This window comes from Colius striatus, chromosome 11 (assembly GCF_028858725.1).
Source record: "Colius striatus isolate bColStr4 chromosome 11, bColStr4.1.hap1, whole genome shotgun sequence".
Classification (NCBI taxonomy): domain Eukaryota; kingdom Metazoa; phylum Chordata; class Aves; order Coliiformes; family Coliidae; genus Colius; species Colius striatus.
Genome location: NC_084769.1, coordinates 24,029,590 through 24,055,018, shown reverse-complemented (window position 1 = coordinate 24,055,018; position 25,429 = coordinate 24,029,590). Strand labels below are relative to the sequence as shown.

Sequence of the window (25,429 nt, the reverse complement as noted above, 5' to 3'; positions counted from 1 at the left end):
TACCAAATATTTGAAGTAAAGTTTCGTTAATCCCTAGGTAATTTCTCCTACCCCTCTCTTCCCTGCTTTCTCTCTCTCTGTTGCGAATCTTTCACTAGTCTCACTATGAAGATCTTGGTATTCATGGTGTCTGTTCAGTGCCTTTACCCGTGTTTAAAGGGCTGACATTGAGTGGTGTGCGGGCGGGGACTGCGAGCGGGAGGGCGGCGCTGGCGAGACGCGGCGCCGCGGAGCACTTCGCTCAGCGCCGGGGAGGATTCCGCCCAGCGCCGCCGCGTCTCGCCAGCGCCGCCCTCCCGGGGCGACCTTTCCCCTTCGCGCCGCTCGCGGCCAATGGGCGGGCTCGGCCCCGCCTGTTCCGCCGGCGTGTCCATGCGCGGCTCTTCTCTTCCTCTCAGGCGGGGGCCTGGCAGCCCGGCTCCTGCAGCTCAGCTGAGGTGAGGGGAGGGGAGAGAAGCAGAGGAGAGGGGAAATCGCCCTCTGTCTCCCCTCTCAGACTGGGTTGGGGTTAGTAGAACGGGGAGAGCAGCCGGGGCCTGAGAGCCGCCACCTGGGGGGAGAGTTTCTTTTCGGCCTTTTCGGGGTGGAGGCCCCAGCCTGAGGCAGGAGGAGACGGGGCGGGTGGGAAGGGAGACGCACACGCGGGACCTTCAGCGTGCCCTGTTCTGTGCTTTCAGATGCCCCCGAAAAAGGGAGGCGACGGGGTTAAATCGCACCCGATCATCGGAAGGTTTGGGACGTCCCTGAAGATCGGGATCGTCGGGCTGCCGAACGTTGGGTAGGTGGTGGGGGTGCGCGGGGCTGAGGGCCGGCCCCGGGTGTTTGCTTCTGCTCCAGGTAGAGTGTGCTGACACGATTCCTGGGTCAAGATAGACTCGTTTGCTCTAAGATAAGACTTCCGTCTTTAGCTTTAACTGCTTACAGGTGGAGCCATATAAAATTGTTATTACTTGGGTGGCATGAAACTGGTGTGTACAAGTCAGGGCAAGATAATATTGAAGAATTAAAAGAAAAAAAAAGTACTAACAATTGCTGCCACGTAAAAAGTATCACGTCTTTTGCATTTCCTTACTTCTGCTGTTGTGTACCTGTAATGCACTTTTAATGTGAATACATACGCACTTGTATACAAATTCCTTTTATATTTTATTTTTTTGGAGAGGATGATGTGCACAAGGAAGAGCTTAATGATACCATAAGTGTCATTTTCAGTGAAGAGGACTTCCGTTCTTGACACTTCAGGGTTTGTAGTGAAAAAAAGTTGTTTGAGTGCAGTTTGGGAGAGATAACGGAAGGTGAATCATTCTCTGTCACGCTTCTTGTCCCTATTTGTTGTATCTTCTCAAAGGAGCTATACTTAAGGCAATTTAAAAGGATCATGAGTTACCTGGAGAATATCTATGTGAAACTATTGGTGATCATTTGTGTATCATTCTCAAACTTAAAATCTTTTAAATAATAGAATCATTAAGCTTGTCTTAAAACCATAAGTAGTACTTTCTTGTATTTTCATTATTGTTGATGTTGGCAAGTTGCACACTAGAAGGAAAAGAATTAGCAATAACGTATAACATGTCAATGAGGAAAAATAGCATTTGCAGTTATGTTATGATGTGACTTTCAAGGGAAGCTGTGACTTTTTTTTTCCCCCCAATGCCTGAGAAGTTATGTGAAACAAAAGAAAGAAAAATCTCAAAAAACGACAAATGCCCCCAGAATACTTATGATAGATTCAGGAGTTGGTTAAGAACTGTCTCTTAGCAGTAACTCAAGAATACCTCTCTTTTGCCTGAATAAATGCCAACTAACAAAGTAGTTTACTACTTGGTTTAAGTGACTCTGTTTTTTTTTCCCTGATACCACTTGCAAGTTTTTTCTTTTGATATTTAATATGGATGAAAAATGTTTGATAAGGTGGGACTGTGTATTCGAATGCACAAAAGATTACTTGTAATTGACTAACTGTTGTGTCTTGCGTTCTGTGCCACATTTTTCTCTTTTATTTTTGACTTTTATTGCTTAGATACTTGAAATTGTGTTAATACCTAAATAAGTCTGAAGAAACAATAAAATTGTGGAAAGAGATGGTGAGTCATGGCAAAACTAGTGCACTCAGAAGTTCCAAGCATCCTTATAAGCTCTCTTCATGCTTTGGTGGCCAGTAGAGCTGTGCTTTGCTTTTGACTTTAAATGTCTTTAGTAACTGATATGTGCAATACAGTCACTTAAGGCAATTTTCAAAGCTAGGGAAGTGAGGTAGACATCATTGAGTCTCAGTTGGATGCTCTGTATGTGTATTTGAAAATGTCTTGTATTAGAATCAGGGCAGTAGTCACTTTTGTGGAAATAAAGGGAAAGTTCATTATTGGTTTTGGGTTGAAATAAGATGTGTTTCTATCTAGCTCTTGTAAATGCTTATAATTTGAACTTCATCAAGAACATATGTATTTTGTTTATAGGAAATCAACATTTTTCAACGTGTTAACAAAGAGTCAAGCGGCAGCAGAGAACTTTCCTTTCTGTACTATTGATCCAAATGAGAGTCGAGTACCTGTGCCAGATGACAGATTTGATTTCCTGTGCCAATATCACAAACCTCCAAGGTAACTACAGTTCTTAATATTTTTCTTCTGTTAAGCATTTGAAATAGCATTACTGAACCCAAAGTTTCCATCAAAGTTTAATGCAATTATAATGTCTTTAAGTTTCTACTGACCTCTGTTTTAGAATGTGAGATTTTATATGTACCTGGATTATACCTCCTGCCAAATATGACCTCTGTGGTATGGAAATGAGAAATCTAGGAACTGCTAGTCATTGCTCAGCACCATTTGGTGTTTGTTGTTCCTGCTTTGAAGGCAGTGGCTCCTAGGTGACTTGGAGGATCTTCTGAAGAGATGTGGACAATGTGCAGTAGTGGACGTACTTAACATGTCAAGAAGTTGCTCATCTGTAAAATTTCCACCTTGTATTGTATGTCATTCAGAATACTGCATACGCTGTAGGTGGCCAAACAAATACCCATGTCCTTAAGTCATGTTAATACCATGTATTAACATACCCATGTCTTAAGTCTGTCGATAGTAAGCTTTATGGGCAGTCTTTTTTTTCCCCTGACTCTTTCCCTCCATTTTGTATGTTCTGCTGCTTGTCACTGGATATATTCAGGGATACTCCTACAATATATCTTTTCCAATTGTTTCCTTATTCTAGGTTTATGTTAATTTTGTCACACGACTGTTGTTTTTGCTGTTGTTTCTGTAATCTGCTCTGTGTGTTCAGTGTGGGAATTGGATTTTTGCTTGAAGAGGAAAACAGTGTGCTTTCAGAAGACAGAAACTTAAAATAGACACTGTGATGTGTCAATTTCAGTTTGCAAGTATTTGCAGAGATATCTTACACAAAGTGACTGTGCATAAATCTGAAGGCAAATTAGCATGCATGTGCTTTTGTTCAGCACTTGGCCCTCACTTTCAGAGCCAGCTCACACCCACAATTAAAAAAGATTGATTAGTCAGTGATGAAAAATCCATTTGTTAATTTTCAAGTCCAAACAAGTTTCTTCTGTCTGTAATTCTGTGTAAAGATATGAATATGGAACTGTTTGTTTAGGTGGATTGTTAAAACACATTATCTTGTTTTTGGTGCTCAAGGGAGTTTTAAGCACACCTGTTACTGTATAGATTGTGAAACAAAACTGCTGGTTTGAGACAAAGCTTTCTGACTGTTGATTGTGTTGATTTGGTGTGTCTTTTAGGTTTTGTTGACAAATTTGTTCTAAATTGTAGTGTTATTGCTGCTTTGGCCACGTTAAAAAAAATCTCGCTGGCTACTTCTAAAGTCATAGTGACAGATTATTACTTCTCCCATCATCCTGCCTATGGCCATCTACTTACAAGGAGTGCTAAGATTGTAATACTTACCTGTATGCATGTTCTTGGATTTGCAATCTCTCTCACTCTGGGGGGGGAAAAAAGTCTCCCTTCATTATTAATGACAGTAGTATATTTACTGAACTGGATAAAAAACTGGGTATAAATAGTGAATTGGCTTCATTTGTATGGTCTTTTGACCTATTAAAAGAGGGTACTTGTTACTTAATATCAATGGATGTGGGGATTAGTGGGTAGTTATAGCTCTCGAGTTCACTTACACTGTTTATATGAAAGTAATATTTCACTATAACAGTAGTAATGTTAACTCAGTAGCACAGTAGGCTGAGCTAACTTTTTTCTTGAGCTGTTTGTGCTTGTCTGTCTGAGACTAGTTCAGGAAAAGAAGGCTATGGTTATGGAGATACACAACTGAATTGTGAATTAAATTCCTTAATTTCTCTTGTATAGTCTTGATTTTGTTCTTCATCTTTATGTAGTATGTTCCGTGTTAATTTTCTACTTTTTTGGATTAGTAGACATAATCAATCTGTGTACACAGAATGTTTTATAAACAGTGAGTTCTCTTTAAATTGGACTCTTGTCTAGCCTCAAGATTTTGTCTTTTAAAATCTAAAGCATTCAGGTTTTCGTTTCCCATATGTTACAGTTACTCATCACATAGCTGCAGTCATTGTTGGTAGGTAGGGGGGGAAAAAAAAGACTTTGTCTTTATTAAAATAATGTATGACAGGCCAAAGTGATCTTGCCTTGGTGCCTGCTGTGAGCGAGGGAAGGGAGGAGTGGGACCTGGCCAGGCTGGCAGTTGCTGTCTGTCACACTGAGCTGACACTGCTGCTGCTGCAGAGACAGCGTGTATTGCCGAGGGTGTTGCTAGCAGGAGTTTGCGGCTGTTCTGCCATCAGAGGGAGAGTTAGGCTTTTCAGGAACCGAGTGAGTGTTGCTTGAGGATCTGTTCCTATCTCCAAGCATCAGCTTGGATGGGGCAGGTGTGCAGTTACTTTCTAGCCTGTACTGAGAGCTGATGGGTGTGACTTAATTGGAAATGTAAATGTTTACAAATGAAAGCAGGTAGGCAATGTTTTGGAAACTATTATGTAAAAGTAAATCTCTACTTGATAGATTTAGATATGCTACCAGGAGCTAAAACCTGTGCCTTTTTCTTAACTGCAGCAGTGGATAATGTATATGACTGTTTACAATAAATAAGTTCAGTGATGTAGACTGTACACAGCAGGTGAGCTCCAGGAACTTCCAGTAAAAACTGCTGTTTTGTTACCAAATTATTCAGATGAGCAAATTTCCTATTGCTCACTTTCTGGTGTAAATGAAGTTGTGGGTATTAAAATAGAAGAGACCTTAATATATTAAAAAGAATTCTGAATGCTTTCTGTTTTAAGATCTTGCTTTATATTTCGTACCTAGTTTATGTACATAAACTCCTTATTCATGTGTTTTAAATTTCATTCAATATTCAAGGAAAGCTCATGACGTTATGCCAACATGTAGCTTTTTCAGAAGGAAAAGAATATTGGCTTTTTATTTTGTTGTCCTCCTACCCCTGTTCCCTCAACACGGCTACTTTCAGCCAAGGTTTGACAGTCTAATGACTGAATTAATTCTAGTTCAGTAATAGGAAAACAGATATTTCCTTTGGGCTGATTCACTTCAGCAGGAACTAAAGCAGAGGTATATCTTAAGCAGGATCTTAAGCAGGTAGCAGAGGATGAGGTCTGCTAATTCTAAAATGGAAAAGAGATGTTCTTCATCTCAGCAGGTAGCTCCTGCCATTAAAACTGGGGACTTGGAAGCCAGAAACAGTTCATCTGTTAACTGCAAGTAATATTCTAAGAGGACATTTTGTAATTAGAAGTGATGTGTTTCTCACATGAACTGTGTGTAGCATAGCTAAAGAAATTTTATTAACTTAATAAAAGCTTTAAAAATGCATGAGAATAGCTTTATTAGTTCTAAATTTCATTAAGATGTTGTTTAATTCACCCTAAGCCTAAAATATATTTTTAAGTACATTAAACTGATGTAATTTGGACAAGTGATTGGTGTCATAACTCACAAATATCTTGAAAGGCTCCAAGTGTATATGCTCACCAGACTTAGTCTGTCCAGGCTTGCCTGCTGCCACAGCCATAGTGTGTTGTGCCAGACAGGAGATATCTCAGTGCTGACATTTGATTCAAGCCTCAGAATGATTTTGTGTGAGGGAACAGAAGAAGCTGCTACTTCCTAGTTCCTCCCTTTTTTTTTCTTTACTTTGTGCCCCAAATAGTGTCCTCGCTCCAATTATTTGCATTTGTTAATTCTTCTTTACTGCAAATAATACGATTAAATAAAGGAAACAGGTAGAAGGAATATAAGCTTAAGATGAGTTTTAACTGTGAATAGGTAAAGCTGAAGGACTGTATTAGCTGATACCGATCAACCTATGTGAACACGTTAATAAAAAAGTGGGGTTTTTTAAGTCTTATGTTTCTGCTTCCTTCTCTGATTAAAATCGAATGAGATTATAAGCAGGAATGAGTAAAATAAGTAGTTGGATTCATCCTTAAACATTCTTTCTTTGTCTGAACCTGTGAGGGGGTATATGGCCCTGCACATAAGCGTTCACGAAACACAATGCTTATTGTAACCACAAACATTTCTAACTTACACTGTTTTTCATCTTTCTTAAATGTCCTTTTCAAACTTAAATTTTGAAGCAGTCCTGGAGGATGTGTAAATCTCTAGCTCTTGCGCTGTCCAGTGTACTTCAGTATTTCTCTTCTTTTTTTGTCAGCAAATTGCTTTGATTTGTTCTGTTGCATTGTCGATTGTGAAAATTTATGCATTCAGAATTTTAGTGATTTCAAGGGATGGTTGCTGAAGTAAGTTTGAGCAACTTCCATTGTTGTCTAGATTATGAAAGTCCTGTGTGATAGGAAGTAAGAGTTCTCATGAACTTACTGTATGATAGCATACTTAGATACTTGATAAAATTTCAAAGTGAAAATTAAGTAATTGGTTGGTGGAAAGTACTACTTAGAAACCAGAGCTGAAGTGGGACTTATTCTAGGCTTTAAAAGATAATTGATGTAACTGAAACCCACCTGTGATTCCAGAGTGAAACACAAGTAATTTAACTACATGTAACATGACACATTGGCATCTGTAGAACCTCATTTTTTACAGGAGACAATTGAAAACTGCTTATGTATACTCTGTTAATATACTTCTTCCTTTAGTGTTAAGAGTGCCTGCTCTTCAGTGTGTTATGAACCTGTGTAAATCCACCTGGCAGTGATGCTTGTCCTAGCATTGCAGATGAATAGTTTGCCAGCAGTGAATGAAAGACCTTAAGTATTGCTGACCTGGGTCATCTTTTCTGCCTGGTGGGAGAAGGCAACATTTAATTAGTTGTACTTTGTTGGTGTAATAACTTACTGAGTAGTTTGAGAATGCAGGCATTGGATTTACACTGGACACTGAGTACTTGTTGGAGTCCACACTGAATCTTTTACTTTTTTACAATTTATGTAAGTGAAATTTAATTAGCAGATTTTTCATTTCTGATACATTTGCTATTAGGCTTAAGTTTTGTTTGTCAATATCATGGATAAAATGCTGATAATTAAATTGTTTTTGCATAGAAATGACCAGGGTTCATATATAGTACCTGTTTCAGAAGCAGGCTTCTTTCACTACCCTGCTTACCTCTTGCTTTATATTTGGTCAAAACTGCTTGCATGATTGATTGTTGAAGCTGTAATAGGGAGTGTGGTCTCCTGGAAGAGAGAATTTCTGTTTGAAAATAAGCCAAAAATAGTGGTGAGGACAGGCAGAGAGTTGAATGGCTTTTGAAGAAGTTGTCACAATATACATATTCTCCTCTTGGGAACTCTTAATAGATGACTCCTACTTAAGTTATATGACTTTTTAGAAGGAAGATGAGTTTTCCTTTTCTAACAGACTTCAAATAACAGCTTTTAGAATTGGAGAGCCTGTGTTGGAACCAGGAGATTAGTACATTTGGCTTTGCTGAAGAGAAAAGGGGAGCTGGACATACTGAAGAATCCAACCTTTTTGGTATGTGACACCTAGGATCAGGTAGAGTTTGAGTTGAGAGAAATTTCTTGAACCATTCAAGAAATTAATAAAGACAGAGCATGTTAAAATAATTATCAGCCAGGCTTACTGGAAAATTGCTGCATTGTGAACTTGGTTGAAGCTGTCATTGGGCTTTCCAGGGTCTCTTCTAGTGGATGTGAGATTTCAGTAAATTACAGTAAATGCTACAGAGAAATTGTTGGGGTTTGGTTTTCATTGGAGAAGACAGATTGTGGAAAACTAGGAGAAAAAACCCTAAGGAAACAGCATTTTGGTTATGATGTCTCAATCTAAGTCAAAGCTTCAAGTGTATACTGCCTGCAAGGTTTCTCAACTAATCAGTTCCTTCTGGAAACTTGCGAAAGAAATGTCTGCCTCTTCAAATTTTGGAAAAAAATATATATGCACAAGAAATTGTAGATAATATTTGCATGTGCATTTTAAAAGGTAACTGGTTTCATTGCAGTGTTCAGTACTATTGTACTGAACGAACAGGTAAAGAAACTCCTCTTACCTGTTTAACTGTTTCGGACAGAAGTTTGAAACAAAGTTGGCTTCGCCAACAAAACATGTAATTCTATGGCTGCATAAATATCATATTCCTTGAACGCTCCAACCACTGGACTATGAAACTGCACTGTTTTTTCCCCCAGTGAGTCTTGTGCTGTTTGTTGCATGGTAGCTTGTTGGGTGAAGGTAGTATGCTAAAGCGGAACCACTGAAAAGTGTGCTAAAAATCCTTGCATGTGGATTATACCTCTGCACAAAGTAGCTACTTCTGGATTTAGTAATCTGTTTCACATTATAAATTCCTTTGACATACTTTATGGTAGATTGGTGTTGCACTGATTTGTACAAATGATCAGTTAATACCACCTGTTCCTGATGATCATTTGAAGCTCAGTGACATTATGCTAATGCTGACTAATGAATCTTAAGAAATGGAAATTAATCTGTTTAGGGGAAGGGGGGAAGAAAAGGAGAACAATCCAGTTAAGTAATCTACATGTAAAAGAGCTAAAACACACTAAAGATATATGGTACTTTCCCCCCCATTCTTTGCGGTGTTTTCTGTTTGGTTTCATGATGTTTACTCCTTATCCTTCAGATCACAGGCAAGTGTGAAGATTTTGTGTCTTTTTCTGCTTTTTATCTATATTCATCTTTCTGTGATGAAGTAGGGATTTGGACTTAGGAAAGGTGTTGCCAAGAATGGGGATGATTTTATTTTGCTTGGAATGTTAGCTTTGTAATACCCAAGGTGAAGGTGAGAAAACAGCCTGGAAACCCGGATATCATCTTCAAAGGTCTCCTGCTCCTATTAGTCCACTGTGAAATAAATGTGCTGAGATTTTCTTTCCATTATGTAGCAAATGAGGTTGATTCTGGTGACAGTGTGGTCCGTCTGCATATGAAGGTATCTGTGTTGCTCTAATGTGGCATCTTTGTAGTGAAAGTGTGAATTCCTCTGATGACTGGCCAGGAAGTTAATCCTACCAGGATGATGACAGGCATAGGAGAACATTTCTACCACCACCTTTGTTTTTCTTAAAACATCATTTAAAATGACAATGGAGAAGTGCTTTAAAGAGTGAAGTTCTTCTACCTTGCTGTTGGCTTAGGTATGGTGCTATGCTTAGGTATGGTGCTATGCTACCTGCTTCTTACATATGACTGACTTCATGCCTCAGTGTTCAGACTATTTTTATAGTTGTCAGTAATTCCACACTTAGAAACTAGTTAACTTCATTTTACATGAAGAATGTCAGGAAAATTAAAGAATTGCTGATGTTTTACATGAGAGGGGGGAATCTTGTCATATACGTATTACACGTTAAATAAGGAAGAAAGCTACTGTCATGGATAACTTGTTCGAGAAAAACATTGGATTTTCATGTTCTTAATTTATTTTTGTGCCATAGGCTTTGGCTAATATGCTTCAGTAATGAAACTTTTAACTTGTATTTCAGCAAAATTCCAGCCTTTCTGAATGTGGTGGATATTGCTGGCCTTGTGAAAGGAGCCCACACTGGCCAAGGCTTAGGAAATTCCTTCTTGTCTCATATTAACGCCTGTGATGGGATCTTTCATCTGATGCGTATGTAAACTTATTTATGTGTTCTCTGTATAGCATAAAGACAGCATTGTTGTACTTTAATTAAGAACTGTGGAACAAATATATATAACAATTTTAATGGTTACCATTCAATTCAAAGACATCAGGTTTTGAGCTTTTCCTGCCAAGACAATCTACACTCTTCACAATGTAACACATACATCTTTCTTCATTGATGTTGTGATGAGGACTTAAAAAGGAACTGAGTTTTTGGAAGTCTGCAGTAATGGTTTGTTGTTTTCTTCTGCCAGTGGTGATTTGTTTAGTTTTATAAAGGAAGAGGAATGGAATGTGATAATAAATGTCTGAAATCAAACTAGAAAATTAAAATATGGAGCTAGTAGAAGATTCTGAGATTCTGTTCCTCACAGGGCAAGTGTCACTTCCTTTTCATGATATCTATGTGACTTATACTGAATCCTGAAGCCTTTTGGATATTGAAAAAGGCCTCTGGTCTGAAGAGATTGAGCTTAACGTTTGTACAGTTTTGATGAAACTGGATACTTTTGTTACTGTCTTTTATACAGTGAGTGATGAAACAATAGAACAAAATAACCCACCCCCACATTCTAACAAAACCCAAGACTGATGTATAATACTGGTCTAGAAGCTTAAAACTGTTGTTCCCATGAGCTTGTTTTTGAAGCATTTTTATATAGAGCTGTGAACTGATGTGCCTCTACAGTGTGCATGCTTGGTAAATAGGTAAGTATGCCATCTCAGTCAAATAGAATTCATTATGCATCAAGGATACCATTACACTGTTTTGGTACAGAGTGCTGGTACTGTGTTTTCAATCAAGCAGGACAAACCCTGTGGGGAAAAGTATTGTGTTTTTAGGCTTATACTGTTGAAAAACAGCAATTACTTTTGGCGTCATTGGCCTTTTTTAAGGTCTTCTATTACCTGGAAGCCATCTATAACTGTCAATGTGTGAAGCATTAATTCTCCTTTGAAAATTCGGCCTTACTTGTATTTTATATCTAATACTACTATTTTGTGTTAAAGTTGTTTGACATGTACTTTCAGTAGAACAGAAAACTATGGGCTATTGATTATACTTAAGTAGTTAATAGTATTTAGAACTAAGACAATTTGAAAAGGTGAGGCCAAATCCTTACTGGGTAGGGTGAAGTAAGTCTTTTGAACTTATGCATCATTTTAGGAGCTAGTTCAATATCTGAAGGCTGATCTAATATATTGTTGTATTTTAAATATTTGCAGCTACCCAAAAGCCATTTCTACAATATTTCAAGGAAAAAAGGGGCCAGTTTCCACAAACCCATTGCGATCCTGGGATTGTGATTGCTGTTTTGCCTGGTGTCAGTTGAGAACAAGTGATATTTGCTTTGTTTTGATACTTGAACCATAAATGCTTGTTAAGGAACAGATTGATGTAGTAGCCAGTTGAGAAGATGCTTTCTAGACTATATTTTGAATAGTGCTAAGCATTTGTTTCAGGTAGCTATTATAAAGCTTAACACCGTTTGTATTTTTCTTTGGGGATTGAAAGAGGGATAAGACTATTGGTTTTTAAGTCTTGCCTTTACTTACTGCATGTTTCAGTTTCTTTGGAGGATTCTGAAATGTAATGTTTGTGAAATTATTGTTGCTATTTTTCTTCTTTGGGACCAAAAAGATAATGGAATCACAATTTACAATAGCACTTTTTCTTTTTAAAATCTTAACCCTGCCTCTTACACTTCCCTTGCTGGATCTTTTAGCTAGAATGCAAGCTAGTGATGAACTGAAGTAGAGATTCTATGTGGTTAATTGCCCAATAAATGCAAAGATCTTTCAAAGTATTACTTAGGAATAATAATAATAAAAAGCTAATACAAAGTTTTGTATTTGAGAGATACGAAACTACTCTTTTTTTCTTTCCCTGCAAAGTGCATATTAGTTCTACTTTCCCCATAGCACTATAAAAATGAAAATTTTGCACTAAAAGCCAGTAATAGCCCTCTGGTAAACATAAAAAACAAAAATAAAGATAAATTCTTTGCAAAGCACAAACTCTGGTTGAAACAACTCACTGAAGTTTTCAATATAATATGCCAACTTATATTACAGAATTGTGGAGTTGTTATAACTGGAGAAGACCTTTAAGACTGAGTCCAACCACACACCTCACACTGCTAGGCCCATCACTAAACTAAACCATATACCTCAGCATCTCATGAATGCATCTTTTGAATATCTCTAGGGCTGATGACTCCACCACCTCCCTGAGCAGCCTGTTCTAATGCTTAATAGCCCTCTTGGTGAAAAAGTTCTTCCTAATGTCCAATGTAAACCTCCCCTGGCACAACTTAAATCCATTTTCACGTGTTCTGTCATCCATTGCTGGAGATAAGAGATTGATCCATCTCAATACAAGTCCTCTTCAGGTAGTTGTAGAGAGGGATCATATCTTCTCTCAGCCTCTTCTTCTCTAGGCTAAAAATGTATAAAAATGAATCTCATGGGATAAGATCCTAGATGGTAGAAGTGCCCAAGTGAGCTGATTGATCTTCAAGCACCTATTCCTCCAAGCCCAGGATCAGTGTGTCCCCACAAATAGAAGAATCAGGAAAAGGACGCAGGAGACATCCATGCATCAACAAAGATCTCCTAGGATGCCTATGAGAGGTGAAAACAGGGCCTGGTTTCTTGGAAAGAGTATAGAAACTTTACCAGAGCGTGCAGTGGTGTAACCAGGAAGGCTAAAGCCCTTTTGGAGTTAAACCTGTCCAAGAAAGTAAAGGAAAACAAGAAGGTATTTTCAGGTACATCAGCAGCAAAAGGAAAAACAGGGGCCATGGGGGCCCACTGCTGAACACAGAGGGTGCCCTGGTGACCCAGGATGCAGAGAAGGCTGAACTATTGAATTCCTTCTTTGCTTCAGTCTTTACAGCCAAGGCTGGCCCTCGGGAAGCCCAGTCCAGCAAGGATAGTAGGATGGTCTGGACAACAGAGGACTTGCCCTGGGTGGAAGAGGAAAAGGTTAAAGACTTGTTGGCCAAGCTTAACACTCAGATCAATGGGACCTGATGGAATGCATCCAAGAGTGCAGAGGGAGTTGGCTGATGTGATTGCTAAGCCACTCTCCTGTCATTTTTGAACAATTGTGGAGGACAGGTGAGTGCCTGAGGACTGGAGAAAGGCCAATGTCACACCAGTTGTCAAAAAGGGCAAGAAGGAGGACTGGGGAAACTACAGGCCAGTCAGCCTCACAACAGCTTGTGCTTCACGTTGTTACTAAACATATGAAGGAAAAGATGGTTATCAGGGAGAGTCAAAGTGGATTCACCAAGGGAAGATCCTGTTTGACCAACCTGATAGCCTTCTATGAGTGCATAACTGGCTGGCTAGATGAGGGGAGAGCAGCAGATGTCATCTACCTTGACTTCAGCAAGGCTTTTGGCACTGTCTCCCATAACATCCTCATCAGAAAGCTCAGGCAGTGTGGCTTGGATGAGTGGACAGTGAGGTGGATTGAGAGCTGGCTGACTGACAGAGCCCAGAGGGTGCTGATCAATGGCACAGAATCGAGTTGGAGGCCTGTGGCCAGTGAGGTCCCACAGGGATCGGTTCTGGAGCCAGTCTTGTTCAACATCTTCATCAACGACCTGGATGAGGGGACAGAGTGTACCCTCAGCAAGTTGGCTGATGGCACCAAACTGGGAGGACTGGCTGATTCCCCTGAAGGCTGTGCTGCCATTCAGTGGGATCTTGACCAGCTTGAGAGTTGGGCAGAGAGGAACCTCATGAGGTTCAACAAGGGCAAGTGCAGAGTCCTGCATCTGGGAAGGAACAACCCCATGCACCAGTACAGGCTGGGGATTGAACTGCTGGAGAGCAGCTCTGCAGAGAGGGACCTGGTTGATAATAAACTAAGCATGAGCCAGCAATGTGCCAAGAAAGCCAATGGCGTCCTGGGATGCATCAGGAAGAATGTGGCCAGCAGGTTGAGGGAGGTTCTGCTTTCTCTTTACTCTGCCCTGGTGAGGCCTCATCTGGAGTACATTGTCCAGTTCTGGGCTCCTCAGCTCAAGAGGGACGGGGAACTTCTGGAAAGAGTCCAGTGCAGGGCCACCAAGATGATAAGGGGACTTGAACATCTTCCTTATGAGGAAAGGCTGTGGGAGCTGGGACTGTTTAGTCTAGATAAGAGAAGACTGTGGGGAGTCTCATTAATGTTTACAAATGTCTAAATGGTGAATATCAAGAGATTGGGGCATCACTTTTTTTCTGTTGTATCTGTTAACAGGACAAGGGATGATGGGAAGAAGTTGGAACACAAGTTCCATTTAAACATAAGGAAAAACTATTTCACTGTTAGGATGAAGGTGCCCTGGCACAGGCTGCCCAGGGAGGGTGTGGAGTCTCCTTTCTACAGGTCTTCAAAACCTGCCTGTGTGACCTGATGTAGGTGGACCTGCTTCTGCAAGGAGTTGGACTAGATGATCTATAAAGGTCCCTTCCAACCTGTACCATTCTGTGATGCTGTGATAAAGCATTGTTTATATGCTGTAATGTTTTTACACCCATCTGTCAAAAATACTCCCAGTGTAAAAATCTTTTTTTATTAATCAGTGGCATACCCGGAGTTTGCACCATTTCTATCAGAAACTGACTAAAGTGTTTTTGTAAATCATTCTCTAGGGACCTAGAAAGTTTAATAAAGTTTCTTTGTTGCCCTTTACCAGGATTTGATCCAAATTTCGTAATGGACTGTATATCTTTAGGAATTGGTGTCCTGAGCCTGGCTGTCAGTTTTCAGCCTGCTGATTTGTGTAGTAATTTGTGTAGCAGTTTCTGCAGTTGTGTAGCAGCTGACTGAAAAGGAACCCAGACAGACTGCTCATATTAAAGGGGAATAGGTAGTGGACTGGAAGATGAGGCTTTGTATGCCAGCAGTCTGGGAAGGAGGTGTTGCTGAAGATGACAATGATTAAAAATAAAAAAAGATGAATTAGGAAGTGATCTGAGGACCGCGCTTTGAAAAAGCATGTTTTCATTAAGGTTTGGGGTTGATCTTGAGCAAATTTTCACCTTAGAGCACTGAAACTGTTGCTCCCTGTCTTTCTGCTGTTGTAGTATGCATTACTGCTGCCCATCTTACTGGCTAGCCTGTGAAGTGGAGCCCTCTGGAGAACTGGTCTTTTCTTATTTCTGGATGCCAGGCAATCAGAAGTGAGTTGTTGTGGGGTTTGTGCTGTCAGCTTGAGGGTCTGCAAGCCAGAGGCTTTAACTTAGCTTGGTTCAGTTGGCATTTTTGCAAAAATCAGTTTGAGAATTAAGTCATTGAAATTGTATTGATAAAGGTAATGATAGGCAAGGAAGGGGCTAGGTAGGAATGGAGAGCTTTTGTTCAGCATAGTGAGACAAACTTTAGGCATCTCACTGAAAGTATTTTATAGTCCTAGGCTAAAGGCTTTGATCCTGTTTTCTTTATTTGTTGAGAATATGTTGAACTATGTTTTCTTTAGGACAAAAGGTTTGCCTGTGTTTTTAGCTGCCGTAACAGAATTCACTGTTGTTGCCTCTTTTGTGTTATGAGACCGTATTTGGAGAATGTTATTGCCTGTCAGTTTATCCACCCTGGGACACACAGGTGATCTGCAGCTGTAGTACTCTCAAAGTAATGATAGTATTACATTTCTGTAAGTTACATGTCCGGAAGTTCTGTGTGGTGTTTACCTAGGCTGTTTCTTGTGTGACATAAACCTGAGTAGAAATGAGATGTATTTCTGTCTGACTAATTAATTACCTTCCTTCACTTAAAAAATGGAAAGTACCTCTAACTTGATTTCTTGATTTCAATCTTCACATTTCGATATCTTAGTTATACTGTTACTTACCCTGAGAGACAGTGTTCATTAAATCAGTGAAAACATTGGTATTTAATACACTTAAAGAAACAGCAACATGTATGAGAACAGCACATGGTAGCATAATAGGACAAGTAAAAGGAGAGGTGAGTTTGTGTTGAGCACCACTGTACTTTTGTACGTTATTTTTAACAGTATGAAATAGATTCTCTTAGCTCTGCAAACAAGGTGAATAGATTTTCCTATACAGAACAGAGCAGTACATTCTTGGATTTCAATCCTTCCAACAGATTTTTTTTTTCTTTTTTTTAATCAAAGTGCACAAACTGAAAATGAATTATTGATATTTAAAATAAACCATTTGATCTCCACACTCTTTTTTAAAAATAGAGACTTTTTGGAGTTTATCCGAGTTTCTTGGATGTAGGGGTATATTCTATTTTTGGCTGAATCCAATTGTGAAAACCTCAAACAGATATACTTGCTTACTTACTGCCCGAGTGAATGGAGAATTTAGTTTAAAAACTGTTTTCTGTCCTGGATAATGGCCCCTACAGAATTAGTATCATAGTAGCCTGACACATGCTTTAAAGGACTTACAGCTTTGTTCATCTTCCAAGTTTAACCATTCAATTTGAAACACATCTGACAGTTCTGTTTTCTATGATTCAGGTGTGTTACGGTTTTAACTGATGCAGCAATGTTTCTATGGCGGCAGAAGGCAGGCTGTTTGAAGATTGTAATGGTGTTTCTTCTAGGGTTGCATGGCTTTAACCAGCTTTCAACTTTTACAGATCAGTCACAAGCAGTTGTAGAAAATCACTCTCTATGGTGGACTAAAAATGGCAACCTTGTTGCAAGTGTAAATTTACAAATTACTCTTAGATAATGCCTCATTGAATAACATGGTAAATGTGAGTATTCAGTTCCTGCTTACAGCTCTGGAGTTTTTAAATATACTGGATGTTAAACAGCCAGAGCTCTTCGTGGTTTTGAGTTTCTCTTCCCACTGATACCTTGCAGTCTAGTTTTCCAGAAAATATGTTCCACATTTTTCTCTTATTTTTAGTTTCTTTAATGCAATCCAGTCTTTCTCTTCAAAGTTAAAGAAATTTAAAGGAAATTTGTCAAAGTACTTTGCTATCAAATGCTTCTTTTTAATAAATAAAAACTCTTAGGGTTCAGTGCCCAGTGTTTGAAGTAGGGCAGACAACACTGGCTTTTGTGGAAGTACTTGGGAGCTCACCTGTGTGCCATCACCTGGTCTTCCAGTCCTGCAAAGGAATGTGCAAGCTGCCTGCAGTAACAGTGCTGGCAGAGTGCAGGCAGGTAGGAGTGGGCAGTGCTTGCTTTGCTTTTTGCCTGGAAATGCTTTCATACAGCTACTCTGCTGTTGAATCTGCCTTTTAGGGGCAGGATGAGGTATTTGGTAATGGATAATCTGTGAAATGTCTTTCTTTGTGATAAGAGTGAAAGCAGCATGAAGCTAAGTGACCAATGTGAACTGGTTCCTAAAAAGCTTTGCTTTTGCTCCCGTTTTATGTATGTTACAACTGAAAATGTGTCGTACACTCCTTGGTTCTACCTCCTTCAGGATGTTAGATAACTTCTAAACCAATTTGCCATCATTTGATAAAAACTTGGATAGATAAGAATCACGTGAGCTGAATGCAGTTTATTTTTAAGATAAACGCTAAGCAAAATTGATTTTCACAATATTTGCACTGATTTTTGATCCATATTTAAAATCAAATTGACTTGGCTTTATTTTTTATCAACATGAAGATTACTTGAATCTTGCAGTAATACTGCCAGTGTTTTCATTTGCCTGTAAAAATCAAAGTAGTGATAGTTATTTTACCGAATAAGATGCAGCTTCTGGTCTGTCTTCATTTTTTTACTTTCTATGAAATTGTGTGTGCTTTCTGTATAAAGATGCTAATCATTCTGGACCTGTTATATGCTTGAGGCATGATGTATTTTTTTTCCATGTTCTCTAAGAGGACATCATACCTGCTGATTGCTGCTTCTGGAAACTGACTGCCACAGAGGTGGAGGCACATGATGATAACACTTAGCCACACTCCACTGCACTAGCCTTTCAGTGAACAAAGTATGAATTACATCTCGTCCCTTCAGCATCTGTATTCTGTGCATTGTGAATCTTAGTGGCTCTATGCAGCTTATAGCGCTGTGTGTCACTTCTTAATAGCCAAAGCTGTTTTTTTCATATTTAATGTGTCAAAATTCACCTTGAAATGAAGTACACATAGCTGTCTTACAGAATTTTATTGTCTTAAATGTTATTTTGGTTCATTTTTTTTTAAGATGCTTCGGTTTTGTTTTAAATTACTGAATGTAATTGCTACCTGTTTAAAAAGAAAAAGTTGTCATTCCTCATTTATGACTACAAACATTTCACTGCTGAGGTAGTTTGCACATATTAAACTTGTTAATATTAAACAGTCAAGATGTATTTCTGATGCTGTTCAGAAGATAATAGTTTTTACTAACATTTTCTCTTCCTTCTGAGGCCACATGTGATCTGTCTTAGTCCTGTATCTCAGCATTCAGATGGTAAGCCCACCACCTTGAAAGAGAAGAGAGACTAATATATTCCTGGAGATCCATACAAATTTGCTTATCCTTAGCTTTTCCTAATATAAAAATGAGATGTTTTTGTTGCATAAGAGGAAGGTTTACCACATGCTGCTTAGCTTTATTTTACTTCAGAGCTTTTGTTTGTGTAGATGATGGGAGCAGAATGCTATATTTGTCCTCTCCTCCTTAAAGCTGTTACTTGCAAGCAGAAACAGAGCACACATGTAATGACCAGTAGCTGAATCTAATCGGGATTTTGCAACTTTCTTGATACTGTACCATACTCTACCTTGTAATGGACAAAGCTGAGGAAAGTGCCTTCTGAAAACAGATAAGTTCTGAAACAAACAGCAGTGTTGTATAGAGGAATTCTATATGGATACAAGTCTTCGCTTCCCTCTTAATGTGAAGTAACCAAAAGGAAGCACATTCAAATAAAGGTTGTTTTCCGTTGTGTTTTCTTTTTTTTGGGGGGGAGAGATGGTGACACAGGTGAGTTTGATGGGTAAAAAAACCAAACCCGAAACACAAAATGCCTGATAAAAAAAGGGATTGGAAGAAGGAATGAGTTATGGAAGATTAGTTTTCAGGAAGTAGTGTCTTGACAGAAGATTTATTACAGGGAAACACTTGCAATCACTTCTAGTGTCACATACTAGCCTTAAGCAGTCTTGGAGAGCTATTGCTATCTCATGCTTTTGGATTTTTCTGACTGGATCCAAGGATCAAAATACAGCAGCCTTTTTGCTCAGAAAAAGTGTTAGTAGAGAGAAGACATACAGGTATCTTCTCCAAGAAGCTTCTTGAGAAATAACCACAGAGAATTGGATTAAGAGTTTGTGCAGCATCTGGTAGCAAAAACAGTGGCTGTAAGTGGAGAGTAGATTAGGAGGGAGACCGGGGGTCCCATCATTGTGTGGTAACATGGCTGTTGTATGTTTTATGTGCCTACTCTGATGTATGGTTTGAACTGGTGCAATCACTACTCCCAAACCTGGAATAAGAGATTTTGTAAACCTACATCTTCAGTGCCAGAACAAGATCAGCTAGCTTAATTTGGCCAACTGTGGAAAGCTTTTAACTGATCAGATTTTTCACTTAGGCAAATAAGATTAATACAGGAATGACAAAACCTCCTAAGCTAAGCTCTTGCAGAAGAATTTTGCAAGACCTCTTGTCTTACTTGAGCATAACGTTAGTGCCTCTGAGATCTAGGAAGTTATGTTGTAAAATCACCCTCGTCTCCTGTTTTATGGCTAGTGTTCATTTCCTTTTGGGGTATATATATAAACAAAACTGAGGGGTTTGTATCTGAAAACAAACCTCCCACGGAGGAGTGAATTTGTTTTGCTGGACACATAGGTGCAGATTGTTGAAAAGGTGTTGGAAAACTGTCATCACTCTAGTGGGTTAGCCTTTGTCTTTATTTGAACAGTAAATTACATTGCTAGGCTGAGTGAAAGTGATATCTGAGCCTTAATCTGTATTCCTCCAAGACTAAGTAACTACAGTTTAAAGCACAAACTATGGATTTAAATGGGCTTTATTCTTAAATTTGTCACAAGTAATTGTTATTCCGAGAGCTGAGTAAGCCTACCCAAATATATGGATACAAGGAGCAAAGATTTATGCATTGCAGAGTGATATAATTTTATTCCTTGGTAATTAAATGATGTCTGACAAGGATATACTTCTTCTCAAGTAAAGTCAAATTTTGATTGTGCCTAGGAGGTATCTTTCTCGGTCTCAAATATCATGAAGTCTGTAACTTCAGTTAATTACTTAACGCTCACTGAGAAGGAAGATTGTTGTTCTTGCATTCTTCTTTAACCTTTATGCTAGTTTGATAATGCTAGAGTTGTAAGTCTCATGCTAACTGAAGTTACAATAGATTTTGGATCTCAGTTTATCATTAATCTTTAACCTAATACCCTGTGCATTTCTGTCCAATTTTTTTTTCTTATCAGAACAGATGAAAACATAAAAATTTCTTGTCTAAAGGCCACCACCCTTGCTAGAGTAGCAGCATCTAATGCTATTCTATTTATAGATGGAACTTGTTAAGTTTCCTCAGCAGGGACTTTGACCTTGTAGGCCAGAAACAGGAGAGCTACCTACTGAGCTACAAGGGCAATCTCGCAATTCTAAAGAATACATAGAAAATTTCTAATATACTGTACTGTGAGTCATAAAATACTTGACCAGTAAACCCCTCCTCTCCTGAGAATAAAGACCAGGCAGGTTATCTTTACTGAATCATTGCTATTATTTGACCTATAACTTCTTTTGTTGTAGTTCTGTGTGTTGTATAATTTTTATTCAGACAATAGAAATATGACTTTAGTTTTTCTCTGTGACACTTTAAAGGAGTTACCAATGCATGATAGTATTAGAGGGCGTTCAGGTGACTGCTTTTGAAATTTGTTTAGTGTGTGTCTTTACTGATGGTGTAGGGTATCCTGGCTTTAAGACAGTTATATTTTAAGTAATCTCTTCTGTGGTATGGAATTTCTTGAAAGCTTGAAGGGAAAAATACGATACTTTTTTTTTTTTTGTGGATGATAATATGACTTTTTTTTTTATTTATTTACTAGATGATCTCTAAAGGTGCTTTCCAACCCCTGCCATTCTGTGATTCTGTGGTGTGGGTTTGGGTTTGTTTTTTTTCTTCTACTTGTAATATGAAATGCAGAAACCTGTTTTTCTTTGGTTGGAGGAAGGCCACCACAGAAAAGATAAAATTTCTTTGCAAGAATTTGAGAACAGAAAAAGATAAGTGGCTGACTGTTCATCAGCATCAATTTAATTAGCTGCACTGATTGCATCAGACAGGTGAGTGGTCTGTAGACTGACAGAAAGTTGCTTTTCAAAAGTGGTTTCCTCCAGAGAAGCAAGGAGTTAGTATATTTATCGTTGCTGCCATATTTTTTTAATGCATAGTTTTAATGAAAACTTTGAAGTAGGCTCTTGGGAGCACTTTTCTGTTTCCTAATATATATGCAGGGGGCTGTGCTCCCCAAGGCACCTGAGAGCACAAATCTGTGTTTGGTTTGGAAACAGCAGTTTCCAAAGAGAAAGAGCTGGTGCACAGGGGCTCTTCATCATTGTCGCTCACTGCCCCAGAGTTTGGTATGGCAAGCAAGTATGGCAACGTATCAGTATCACTGATATTGAGCCTACTTAATTGTTGCTGAAGCTGATGTGAAATTAGGTGACTTAATATTAAAATAGACAGGGAGCATTCAGAAAAGTGATTGTGGTGCACTATCTGTGGGAGTGGGGGCCTGCAGGTTAGGGGAACCAATGCTTTGGCTCCTGCTAGAGGTAGAGGTAGTATAGCTGCTAGTGCCTTGAGATAAGAAACCAAGTTATTCTGAAGGGTTTTCTCTTCCCTCTTTTAAGTAGGAAGTAAAGTCTAAGCATTTTAGTTAAAAAAAATTGAGATGGTAATCTAGTTGAAGAAGGGATAAAATATTTTGAAGTGCTTGTGAAGAAGAGCAGTGATGAGCACTGTAGGTGCTCTTTCGTCTTGGCTTATTTTGTTTTCTTAAAAAGAATTTGCCATGTCATGGGCTTGAGTTTCCATTCAGATTCCTAAAACAAATTTGTGCACATCAGTGGACATATGTTCATTGTATTTTAGTTTAGGGTAAGCTTTATGCTTGGAAGTTATTTTGAATGCACTTTATGATCTGCTAAGTCTTCTGAACCTTAAAATGTATGAATTAAATACTCTCTAAGAAGTCTGGGGTTTTTTTTGTATTGGTATTTCTATGATGTATGTATGTAGTACTGCTGATTACTGAACAGTGGAGGAAATACTGCAAAGGAAGATCCGGAGGAAGCTCTGTATGAGTTTCTTCTTCTTCTGGTAATAAGTTACTTGTCCTAGACAAATTAAACAAGGTTTCTAGCTTAGTTAAGATAGATAGTCAGAAGACTTAATTAAAATATAATTATTTTTTTTATGTGCCAAACAAATCTGCCAGAAACCCTCGCAGTGTCAGTTTCGAGTGCTTCCTTTTTGTTTACCCAGTCCCACGAGTGCTTAGAAGTCATTGGCAGCAGTTACTGCATGTTATAAAGCCAAAGAGTGTCTCTACCTGTACCAAAGGAACTGCTTTAAGAGTCCCACCCAAGCAAAACCTCTGTTCAGTAATGTGTTTCAGGTGCAAGCTTTTTCACTCTATGAAACTGTTTAATAAACTAATAGAAAAACCTTTGATTTGATTTTCTTTTAGAATTGCTATTTATTGGAGCAGCCCTGGTTTCCACAAAAATAGATGTCTGTCCATTCCCAAGACACACATTGTGGCTGAACTGTACGCTGGATCAGTACATCTTTCGGTAGCTGAAGCAGCTCCACTCCAGCGTGCTGCCACTTTCTCCTGTGGAATTGATTGTAGAGCTATGTAGTAAAAAGGCTTTTGGTTTTTAAAAATAACCATATTCTTCTTGCTGGGTTATTTTAAAAATAGGTCATTTCTCTAATCAGATTTAACATGTAATCCAGCAAACAGTCGTGCTGTTCTAGCTGAGGGAGCATTAAGCTGATACAGTAAATTGAAAATTGTTTGTAAAAAGACAGCCATAGGAAATACATCATGCAAATTGCATCCTCTTTTTCTTAATATTTGCCTTTTTTTTTCTTTCCAAGTGTGCAAGCCTTAGAGATGTTTTCTTTTCAAACCTTGCATGTTATCCACTGGAGTCTGAAAAGTGATTTTTTGATGACTGTTAAGTATGCTGGAGATGTTAGTGAGATGCAAGGTTTGGTTGCAGATGTGCCTTATGCTGCTGTTGTAATAATAAAGTATTGATGTGGAAATCTGCTGACTTCTTTTGGTGAGTCTTCAACAAAAGTAGTTGGTATTTTTCCATTGTGCTTTCCAAAATTTCTCTTCTGTCCTGATGAAGCCCAGCTTCACATTGGCGAAGAATGAAGTTTTTTTCTGATTGGGTTTACAGATGATCATTTATTAATCAATTACCAACAGCATCTCAGCAGAAATTCTGATTGTCTGGTTTTTTTTACCTGCTTGGAAATCATCACTCTTGCATTTCTACTCTCAAGTTTCCCCCGGCTATTTTCTAACATATTTCAGGATGCATTTTTATCCTGAAATCTTATGCAGAAGAAAAAAATTAGCATTGGTCTGGATTTAAGTGATAGGTGTTTATGTCAGCAGTAGTTGGTAGAGATGCTTTGAAAGCTGTTGTTTTAATATTGTTGTCAAGGTTTCTCCAGCCTCAAATGCCATCCTGAAGCTTCAGTGCATTGAGACAATTAACAAAATGTGCTAATTATCAACCCAGCTGTTCTTATGGAATACCTCAGAAACACTCCTTTCAGTTCTTTCTTTGAATTTTGCAGTTAAAATGGGGCTTCATCTGTTGTTGGATACAACAGCAACAAGATTTTTCAGAACCTCAGTGTTTATCCTTATATATGGAATAAATTTTCTGAGTATTCAAGCATTACATGGTTATATTTTTTCTATTATAATTAGTTTAAAAGGTTTTTTTAATAAAATCAAACAACACATCTTTTTCCTTCCTTCTCTACCTTCTTCCTTCTCTCCCCCATTCTCCACCCCATCACACAGGTTTTTCTCTCAATAATGATGATGGCAGATAAGCTTCTGTACCTCAAGCTCACTTTACTAGTTAAACTTTTAAAATATGTTTGAGCATAGGTTTGCATTTCCGTACTTACTGAGATAGCTGTTATTGAGATAACAATTCCCTGAGACTTATTGAACATTTTTATGCACCAAACTTTGGTAATTTGATGTGAAAATTGATGTCTCAAAACTAAATAGCAGTAGGAATGGGAAGTCAAGTGTATGAAAGAGTTGCAAAAGGGTGGAAAGGTATAGCTACAAGAGTGTAAGCTACCTGAGAGGGATTGCTTGCTTTCAGAAAAAATAGGGAAAGAAGCAGAGAGAATCTGAAAGATAGGCCGTCTAAGACTCTGGGTTGATCTGTTCTGCACTGCTCTGAAGTGACATACAGCAGAAAGATTAATCCAGTGAACATCATCCTAGAAATTGTGTTTGTGTGTGTATATATATACAAGGTAAAAGTATTGATGTGTCATATTTTTTAGTTGTTAGGGATGGTATGGTTTAGTTGTTAGAGATTGCCATGCAGAGAAAAAAAATCTAATATTGTGGTATGTGCCTTTAATCTATCCAGACCAGCAAACTAAAATGTTTTAATCATAAGCAGATGATTATTCTGGCTGGTAATTAAACTATGAAATATAAATATTGTTTTGGTATGCTTATTGCATTTTTACTTTCTCAATTTCCTTTCTATTTTTCAAATGTATCTAAATCAGCCAATACTCACTTTAGTGAGTCACTTTTTGTTTATTTTATTATTTACTTTAAAAAATTTTAATCTTATTTGTTTGTGTTTTTATGGTGTCTTTTATTTTGCCTGAAAATTGACTCCTCACTACAAGAAAGGTACTGAGGTGCTGGAGCAATGAAGCTGGTGAAGGATCTGGAGAAGTCTGATGAAGCGTGGCTGAGGGAGCTGGGGATGTTTAGCCTTGGGAAGAGAAGGCTGAGGGGGAGACATAATCACCCTCTACAACTACCTGAAAGGGAGTTGTAGTGAAGTAAGGGTCAGTCTCTTTTCTCTAGTAATGAATGACAGGACAAGAGGAAATGGGCTCAAGTTGCGCCAAGGGAGGTTTAGATTAGACATTAGAAAGAACTTTTTCACCAAGAGGGCTATTAAGCACTGGAACAGGCTGCTCAGGGAGCTGGTGGACTCACCATCCCTCAGAGATATTCAAATAGAGAATAGAGATATTCAGAAGATGCATAGATGAGGTGCTGAGGGATATTGTTTAGTTTAGTGATGGGCTTGGCAGTGTGAGGTTAGTGATT

The 25,429-nt window shown here is 38.6% G+C and overlaps 1 protein-coding gene across 1 annotated transcript in view; it reads left to right on the top strand.

Annotated features, from left to right (window-relative positions):
• Nucleotides 1-351: 351 nt before the first annotated feature.
• The window catches only part of OLA1 (Obg like ATPase 1), a 101,433-nt gene continuing 76,355 nt past the window's right edge, over nt 352-25,429 (top strand). The window contains exons 1-4 of the mRNA XM_062005107.1: nt 352-437; nt 678-778; nt 2,460-2,603; nt 9,965-10,092. Of these exons, the coding sequence (XP_061861091.1) occupies nt 678-778; nt 2,460-2,603; nt 9,965-10,092 (373 nt within the window). The 5' untranslated portion in view covers nt 352-437. The remainder of the gene's footprint in view (nt 438-677; nt 779-2,459; nt 2,604-9,964; nt 10,093-25,429) is intronic.